This window comes from Thermobia domestica, chromosome 5 (assembly GCF_964235325.1).
Source record: "Thermobia domestica chromosome 5, izTheDome1.hap1.1, whole genome shotgun sequence".
Taxonomy (NCBI): Eukaryota; Metazoa; Arthropoda; class Insecta; order Zygentoma; family Lepismatidae; genus Thermobia; species Thermobia domestica.
In genome coordinates, this window is record NC_137458.1 from 300,380,621 (window position 1) to 300,389,617 (window position 8,997).

Below are 8,997 nucleotides of genomic sequence, written 5' to 3' on the forward strand. Positions count from 1 at the left end.
AGGGGAAAATTAGGAATAAGTCTTGGTAAAACTCGTGTAACAACTGATTTGAATAATTTTTAGAGTCGTATGTAGATGAGAACTTGTCGTGGATGTACAGGATGTTTGCAAAAACACCGCAAAAAGTTGGGTCGAAATTTTAGCCACGACAATTTGCCTTAAGAAAAAATAAAAAAGTCACACCTCTACCCCCACTTGGCGCTGCCAAGTTGATCATCCGGTTCCAAAACGCATTTGGGGTGTTCTTTGGTCCATTCTTGACTAGACCAATAAAAAAACTTAAATACCTGTTATAGAACCTAAATAAGCGGTCAAAGACGATACTACGCCATGGTAACAAAAGTTACCAAAAATCCTAAAAGGGTTAAGGATTCTTCCATCATTCTTTAGCTCTTTTTTTCTTTTCAAAATTTTCAGTTCTACGTCACACTGCTATGCTCTTTAGACTAAGGAGATGATTAAGACAAGTGAATGATGGAATCATTGGTGGAATGAAAATGTGGGAGAAAACCCACGGACACGATGTTGCCCACCACAAACTTACTTGCCGGGGATCGAACCAGGGGCCCCACGCACTAGAGGTTAACGCTCTGCCACCGTGCCCTTTTTTAAACACTTCTTAATATCTTCCATTCATCGCAGTGAAGTAATGACTATAGAAGAAAATGTTTCACTTAAAATAACTTAGTGTTTTTTCGGACCTGAAATAGTGAATAGCTTTTTAAAAAAAGCATGTTTTGTGACCTTCTGATAAAACTTTAATTCCATGCAAGAAAACGTTTTACTTTCTCTTTTTATAGAAGCACTTTTCCTGTTTCGCATCCTGGTTTCAGTTTAGTATCATCAAATTCCTAATAAGAACTTGGAAATATTGTCTGAACAAGTGTTTCAACCAAGGATCTTATAAAATAGAGGATCTACCCTTACAACAAAGTCTTGAAGCCATACGTCACAGTTTCGCCACTCCCTACTCTGCCCACTCCGCCCAATAGGATAGCAATGTTTTGAGCCAACAATCATGGCGGAAACGAAAGTAGCCAATCAGACGATGGCAGAAACGAGAGTAACCAATCAGACGTGTCGATGCTCGGTTGTTTTTTTTTGGCTTCATCGGTTTAATACGATGAAGATACATATGGGCAGATTCTCTATTTATAACATCCTTGGTTTCAACGGAGTTTGATGTAAACTCACTGGCGTTCATGAAGTGACTTAACTCTTGACAAAGGTGCAAATTTCTTAATAAAGTACATAAATTAATTACTCTTCTTTGTGAAACAGCTGTATAAACTTCTCAACTGGTCATGATGCATGTATTACAAAATGCAACTGTCTAAGAGTTCTCAAACGAGAATATTTTACTTTTTGCAGTATTAATTTACACCAATCGTTTTGTCCTAACTTTTTGTCTCATTTGGAAAACTCAGAGGTATTGCTGGTCCTTTCAGCAGGTGTGATCAAGGTCAACTACCGTGTATCTATTCAGAAGCCGAATACTATCGGTAACAGCTCTTGTATGCTTGCTCCTTCCACCCCTTCCCCATCGTTGCACAGCAGACAGACTATTTCGAATTCAAGTAAACAGAGAAAGAGGGGCGTAGATACGTTACTGTCATACTACCATGAATGAAATAGAAAGGGCTGTCAGTAAACCAGTGGATGACAAATTGTTGTAGTTGAGGTTTTTAACTTTTCAGCGTGTTAAAAAAATATTCTTTGTGAGGGTGTAGTAAGCAATGTGATTAGACACACAAGTTCAGCTAGGGAGTGAAGGATGTTTTTTAAATAAATAAATTCTATTGACCTTATGCACAATCGTTTTGACGTATGATTAGCGCCATACTAAGGGCTTGACAACTGTATGATTCAATTGTTAGTCAAGTCGTTAGTATGACGCTAATCACATGTAAAAACGACTCTGAATATGGCCCTATATGTTTAGGGGCGTGAAGTACGAGTACTTCGAAAAAACAGCATACATATGAACTAAAACCATAGCACTCTAAAACGGACAAGAGAGTGAAATACTGATATTAAGTCGGTTAAGAATATAAGCCTCATACATATCTAATTCAATCACACGACGAATAATGCGAATACGGTCACTACAAGATGGTGATACTAGCCCAGCGGTAAAGCGTTGATATGTGAAAAGGAAAGTCTCAAGTTTATACAGTGCCCGTAGATTTTATTGTAAGGTTCCACGTGTTTCTACAACACGTGCTAGATGTAGCCATGTGTTTCTACACCACATATTTGCAGTAAACACTCTTCAGACGACAGACACGATAAAGACATCGTTCACCAACGCCAGTTTTCGGCAAAGTGACGCAGAAGCAAGCTGTTAGCAACATTTCTGGATAAAAGGAGACCACAAAAAAATACCAATCTCGCCTGGTTGATCAAATCACAAACTCTCTAAGACGTCTGGTCATTAAGACGTACCTTTTCCATATCCTCTAAGACGCCTGGTCATTGAGACGTACCTTTCCCATACTCTCTAAGACGTCTGGTCGTTGAGACGTACCTTTCCCATACTCTCTAGGACGCCTGGCCATTGAGACGTACCTTTCCCATACTCTCTAAGACGCTTGGTCATTGAGACGTACCTTTCCCATACTCTCTAAGACGCATGGTCTTTGAGAATGCCTTAACTCCCTCTCTAAGACGCCTGGTAATTGAGAAGTACCTTTCCTACATGCTCTAAGATGCATGGTCATTGATCTGCTTTACTTCTCTACGACGCTGTCATTGAGAGGCACTTAATCACTAAAGTCTCTAAGACGCTTGAACATTGAGAACTCCTACTCCCTCTCTAAGATGCAGGTCATTGAGAGGTATCTATCCAACACGTAGGGTGACCATAACATTTTCAGCTGAAAACGGAACAGGTTCCGGTTTTTTAATACCATGAGAAATGAGAAACAGGTCAGTGCGTAAATTAGTTCCTGTTTACCCTACCAATACCTAATACATTTATACTGTAATATAACATAATATATATAAGCTATAAAATATAATCAGCATTTAACTTACAATATAGGACATGATGCTGCCTGCATTTGCTCCTTTGCCCTAGCTCGAATCCTTAATATTTCATTGGGTAGGAAGTTGGTCCTTGAATTTAAGAAGAACCTATCTTCTTGAGAATAGCTTTATTCTTCACTAGGCTCTTATAAAATTCATTATAGTTCTGTTTGAAGTTTACCCATACCGTTGAAGTTTGTCCAACGAACAAGCAACTGTTAAAACCTCCGCTGCCTTTCGAGCAGCACTACTGCGAACTATAGATCACGTTTCATGTAGGGAATTTCAGTTCACTTTTTGCCACTGCGACAAGTGACCTGCCAATAAAGGCAGAATACCTATGATGATGATGATTTTGCCTCTGGGTTTGTTATTTACTTCTTTCACTTGCATGAAACGGGAGAAATTCTACTTTTTTCCATCTACTGACAGGACGGTCGGGACTATCCCGGTCAAAACGGGACGTTGCCCTAAACACGCCCTAAGACGCAATGGCCATTGGGCTCCTTTAAGCTTTACCAACAAACTTCCAATTAATTAGAGGAACTTGTACTTATTTCTAGTATTTTGTATTCAAGAGGAAACTTTTAGAATTAAAGGTGATGGAAAAGTCCAAACTTCCATGTACTATCTTTTAGCTCTACCCTTATGCTGAGTCATTTTGATGTACGATTAGCGTCATACTAAAGACCTGACTACTGCATGAAACCTATGTTAGTAGAACTGTTTAGTATGGCACTAATCGTGCGTGAGAACGACTCTGCATAAGGCCCAATACTTTTACAAACATTATGCAGAGTCGTTTTGATGTATGATTAGCGTCATATTAAAGGCCTGACTAGTGCAGGAAACATGTTATTCGAATTCCTTAGTATGACTCAAATCACGCGTCAGAACGACTCTGCATAAGGTCTTACATCATTATAGAATAATACCCTGTGATAACTCTCATTACACTTAATAGACCAGACCTTCCTTTAATACCTGTGAAGATGCATTTCGTACGAAGGTTGTTAGAAGCAAAACAATGTGACGTTAGTAACATTCGTCAGGATAATATGGATGTGGTTCCTATAATACTTCCACAAAAAGTAAAACGACCAATGGTTTTAAGTGTCGTTAAAATAATTCATAACCATTGGGTTGGTGGGGTTTCCTGTATCGTATTGTCACTACTCATTAAAAATGGATTTGGTTCGATCGATTGAAAGTCTGGTTTTACGTCTGATGGAAAACCATCCTGTGTAATGACCAGTTGTCACACGTAATGTGTCACAAACTCCGTAGACGTTTAGAAAATATGTTGAGATATCAGTAAGATAGGAAGCACAATATTTTTGATTAATTGTTCCGCAACCTTTTTCCATTTGCGGCACATCATAAATATCCATGACTCAAGACGGCACACCAAAACGTTACACCATTTAAAAATATACGACCAAATTTATAAACTTGCATTGTAATCAACTATTATTATTATTATAGTACGAGGTCTGGCTTAAAAAATAACGGAGATGGTGCCAAACGTACGGTTTATTGTCACAAACTTACAAATTAGAAGTTATCTTTACCCCTCTCTATACACATTTGTATACGAAGTTTCGATTGTTGGAAACAGTTGTGGAAATCTTCAGATGTCACCGTCTTGAGTACCGCTGCCGTTTCCTACTTCACCTCTTCCACAGTCTGAAAATGAGTTTCCTTGAGGCGAATTTCATTTTCCAAAAAAAAAAAAAAATAAAAAAATCGGACGATGCCAAGTCCGGTTAATAAGGTGGGTGTTCACTGAAGTCTTCTTAGCTGCCAGAAACTGCTTTACGGTCAAAGCAGTATGCGAAAGAGCATTGTCATGATACCCAATCCATTCATTGTTCTTCCACAAGAGGAGTCTTTTCTTTCTCACACGTTCTCGCAGCTTCACCAAAACCTGCTGATAATTCTGCTCATTCACTGTCTGACCTGATGGTACCCATTATATCAGGAGTGGCCATTGATATCAAAGAACACAATGAGAATGACCACTTTTGATTTGCTCTTGCGTGCCTTTTTATTCGCAGTGATGAGGGAGTTTTCCAGTACATGCATTGCTTTCTCGTTTCAGAATCATACTGAAATATCCACGTTTCATCACCAGTGATGATTTTCGTTAACAATTCCGGTTCTGCTTCCAGACGTACCATTGTGTCACTGCACACATACTTCCGGGAGTCCTGCTTCTGCGTGAGATATTTTGGTGCATTTTTTGCACATCCTCTGTTGTTGCTGTAACGGGACGACCCGGTCTTTCATTATTATAAGCGTTCTCACGTCCGTAGTTGAAGCGTTTGTGGCACTCAAATCTCGCGTACGTGATATCGTGTTGTCACTATACACATCCTGCAACAGTTTTAGACACCCACTCGGTGATTTCTTTAGTTTTACAAGGAATTTCAAGTTAATGCACTGCTCAACTCTCACATTTGCAATTCTTTCGGCAACACGATTACACAGCTCTCTCTTCAGTCGTTGCTCACAGACTAAACTCGACCGAAAGAGGCAACTCATGTATATCATTCTCTTCTCGAAGGTTCACGGTTGCTCTGCGCATATGCTCCCTACTGCTCCACGTATACTGACAGGGTTACCAGTCGTTTAGGGATGCGCACGAGTCAAGATTTGTGGCTGTCTCGTCTCGAAAATGCGATGTAAAAGTGGTCTCGACTCGAAAAATGTATTTTTCTATTGGAAGAGACGTGTCTCGAATGGAATGTTGTCAGGAAAATCCTGTCTCGACTCGTCTCGTGCGCATCCCTACAGTCGTTTTTTTTGTCAAGCTTCGTAGTAGTAGTAAACATAAATTGAATCGTACATTTACTAGTAATTCATAAACATTAATTACAATTTATTATAGCACATAAGCGCAATGGATTTAAGCTTTCTATATGAAAGTATTCTACAGTAAAAAAAACACCATTTTTTAACTATTAAAGTGGTTACTGAGCCCAAGACTCCGACCCGCTGTACGCTATTGGTTAAAATCGTGAATTAAAAGCTCTATTTTCTAGCATTTAACAAATGTAATTATTGTCTCTTTGTTACCAACCAACCACGGCAAATCGATACCATATTATGCAGTTATTCAAATACTTATTAATACACAACACTAGAAGAAGAAAGAATTGAATTTTTCCTGGTGACATGGTTTTTCGTTAAGTTTTCGGCCTATCAACCAGGTGAAGATATTGACTTCCGACGTTTCGAATGCAGAAATTACATTTATCTTTAGAGAGCGTAATGCAGACCGGAGATATGTGAGTATATATATATATATATATATATATATATATATATATATATATATATATATATATATATATATATATATATATATATATATAGTGACTTTAGGGGCGGAGTTATGGAGGTTGGTGATTGGCTGAGGGAAATGCTGGATCCTCATTGCCTGTTGTTGTGGCTATGAGAAATGGCTTTGTTGTTTCTGAAAAGGGTTTTGTTTCTTTTTTCCGTTTGTTCCTGAAAAGGGTCGGTCAGATAGGGCTGAGTTGAAACTCAGGACTATATTGAGACTGTTCCTTTTACGTGAGATGGCTATGACTTCCTTTATTATTCTGTCCCAAAAATTGCTGCATTTGGCTACTATGGTGGTATTTGTAAAATCGATTCTGTTTCAGCTCTAAGCTATGCTCTGCTAGCCCTGACTTTTCGGGTTGCTGATGTTTAATGTAGCTCTCGTGTTCTTTGCATCGTATGATCTGCCACATTCACATGGTATACGACATACTCCAGGAGTGGGCAGGTGAAGGTTGTCTTTCACTGGTTTGAATAACGATCTGATGTTGGCTGGAGTTTGTTAATAACTCATACCATGAGCAGTAAATATTCTGCTGAGTTTGTTAGAAATGTGACCAATGAAAGCCAATAGGGTACTAGAGAGAAAATCCTCATTCTTGACTTTTTTGATCACTGCGTTGGGAAATAACGGCTCTTCTTAGGACTGTGTTGATATCAGTAAGTTTATAGCCATTCTCTTGTAGCGTCGAGCGAAGATGATTGAATTCCTCTTGTAAACTTTCCTGGTCACTTATCATTGAGATTGCTCTGTAGGCCAAGGTGTTTAGCACTGTAAGACGTTGTGACTTGTGATGGAAGCTGCTTGTGTTGAGATAAAGATCAGTATGTGTCGGCTTCTTATATATGCTGTGTCCTAATGTTCCGTCAGGTTTACGGCGAACAAGAATATCAAGAAAAGGGAGGCAACCATCCTGCTCAAATTCCATAGCGAATTTGATTTGAGGGTGACTGTTGAGAAGTTCCAGAAAATCTTGTAGTTTCACTCTATGTGGCTCGATAGCAAAAGTATCAACATATCTAAATAGACACATCGACTACATGTTCAGAACACTCCATGTAGAAATTGGTAATGGCAAGAGAGAAAGAAGATATCCGATGTTACTCCATCCATTTGTTCATAGTAACATCCATCTCAACAATTCAAAAAGTGCGTGGACGTCAGTGTGTGGTGAAACGGGTCAGTTAGTTCCTGGCTGAAGTGAGCTGCATCGTATCCTTGACAGGACTTGTATAAATAGACAAACTCCGTCGTAACTGACCAGGAGGTCGTTCGGATTCACTTTCAGGTTCCTCAGGATCTTAACAAAATCAGAAGAGTTTTAAATGTGATGTTCACAGTTTCCAACCAACGGATTTATAGTCGACGTGAGATGCTTTGCGAGGCGATATGTTGGGCTCCCTATGACGCTGACAATTGGCTTCAGAGACACACCATTCTTAAGAACTTTTGATAAACCACAGGGTCGAGATCGTTTGCTTTCTTATGCGGACAGGCTCTTGGCAGATCTTCGGGAAGTCCAGACCTTTTCAGTAACAGATTGGTTTTCTTAACAGTTAATGACGGGTTTTTGGTTACTTTCTTGTAGGCTCGGTTATCTCTCTTCTCCTTATAAGCTTATATAGGCAGCAGGACGGTGGTATTACCCTCGTCATAAGTATTTTAAATGCAATATGAACAAAATCGTCCAAAAGGAATCGCCCACGTGTAAACCAGATCTTGATATTTCTCATGTAAAAGTGCATCCTGTTACTGAAATATTGATTTATGAAAAGTAAAATTGTATTTTTTCGAGGAAATCGCAATAAACCATTCTCATTTGAATAAGAAAATAATTTGAACAAAGCGAGCGAAACTGGAGGCGAGAATCTTATAGAAACCTATTTTAGAACTTGGTCCGCATCCGGTTATGATCTGTAGATAAGTATACATATACATCGGGACGTATAGTCAGACATCCAGAAGTCGCCTTTTCGGTATGCACGAGCCACAAATTTCGTGTGGTAGGCAGCGCTACGACATCACCAAGTGTCTTGGATATCTTTGGAAAGTTCCTCAGCTTTCCCGGCAGATGGCAGTGGAGAGACCAGCCAAGGGACCACATAATTGCGAGAGAGAGTGAGAGCTTTCTTCTTAATTTGGCAATCACCTGTACAGCAACAGCAGAACCAACATCGAAGGCCAGATGGAGCAAGGATAGGCAGAGGCGACACCTGGAGATTGGTGAGAACGACTGCATCAAAACTTTCATTAAGTCCTACAGTGTTTGGTTTAGACCACATGAGTGAAGTGCGACTAGCGGATGGCGTTTTACGTTAAGTATCCAGCCTTTCCTTTTACTTGCCTGTATAGTCTGAGTTTGTGTTATCTGTATACAAATGCTTAAAATATATGAAACCTTCTAAAAATTTTGAATATTTCATAGAATCGATACCATCTTTATAACTCCACACGCCATATGCATGCGCAACTGATACAAAATGCACCTTCTCATTTGTTCGAGCGCAAATATGACGGTGACATACGTTCTACTCTTGAATACGATTCTTTCCCTGATCACTACATTTTTTTCTCTCCTATTGTCGATTGAAACAAAAAACGCGAAAATGGAAATTTCGATG

General features: G+C 39.3%; 1 protein-coding gene across 1 annotated transcript; it reads right to left on the reverse strand.

Annotated features, from left to right (window-relative positions):
• Window positions 1–6,968: 6,968 nt before the first annotated feature.
• On the reverse strand, window positions 6,969–7,409 carry LOC145685609 (uncharacterized). The gene has a single exon (XM_081757998.1). It carries the CDS (start codon window positions 7,407–7,409, stop codon window positions 6,969–6,971), a length of 441 nt encoding a protein of 146 aa, XP_081614124.1.
• Between the last annotated feature and the right edge of the window lie 1,588 nt (window positions 7,410–8,997).

What these genes read in the sequence shown, in the direction of transcription:
- LOC145685609 (XM_081757998.1), bottom strand. Translation starts at nt 7,409, where the DNA reads ATGTGTCTATTTAGATATGTTGATACTTTTGCTATCGAGCCACATAGA.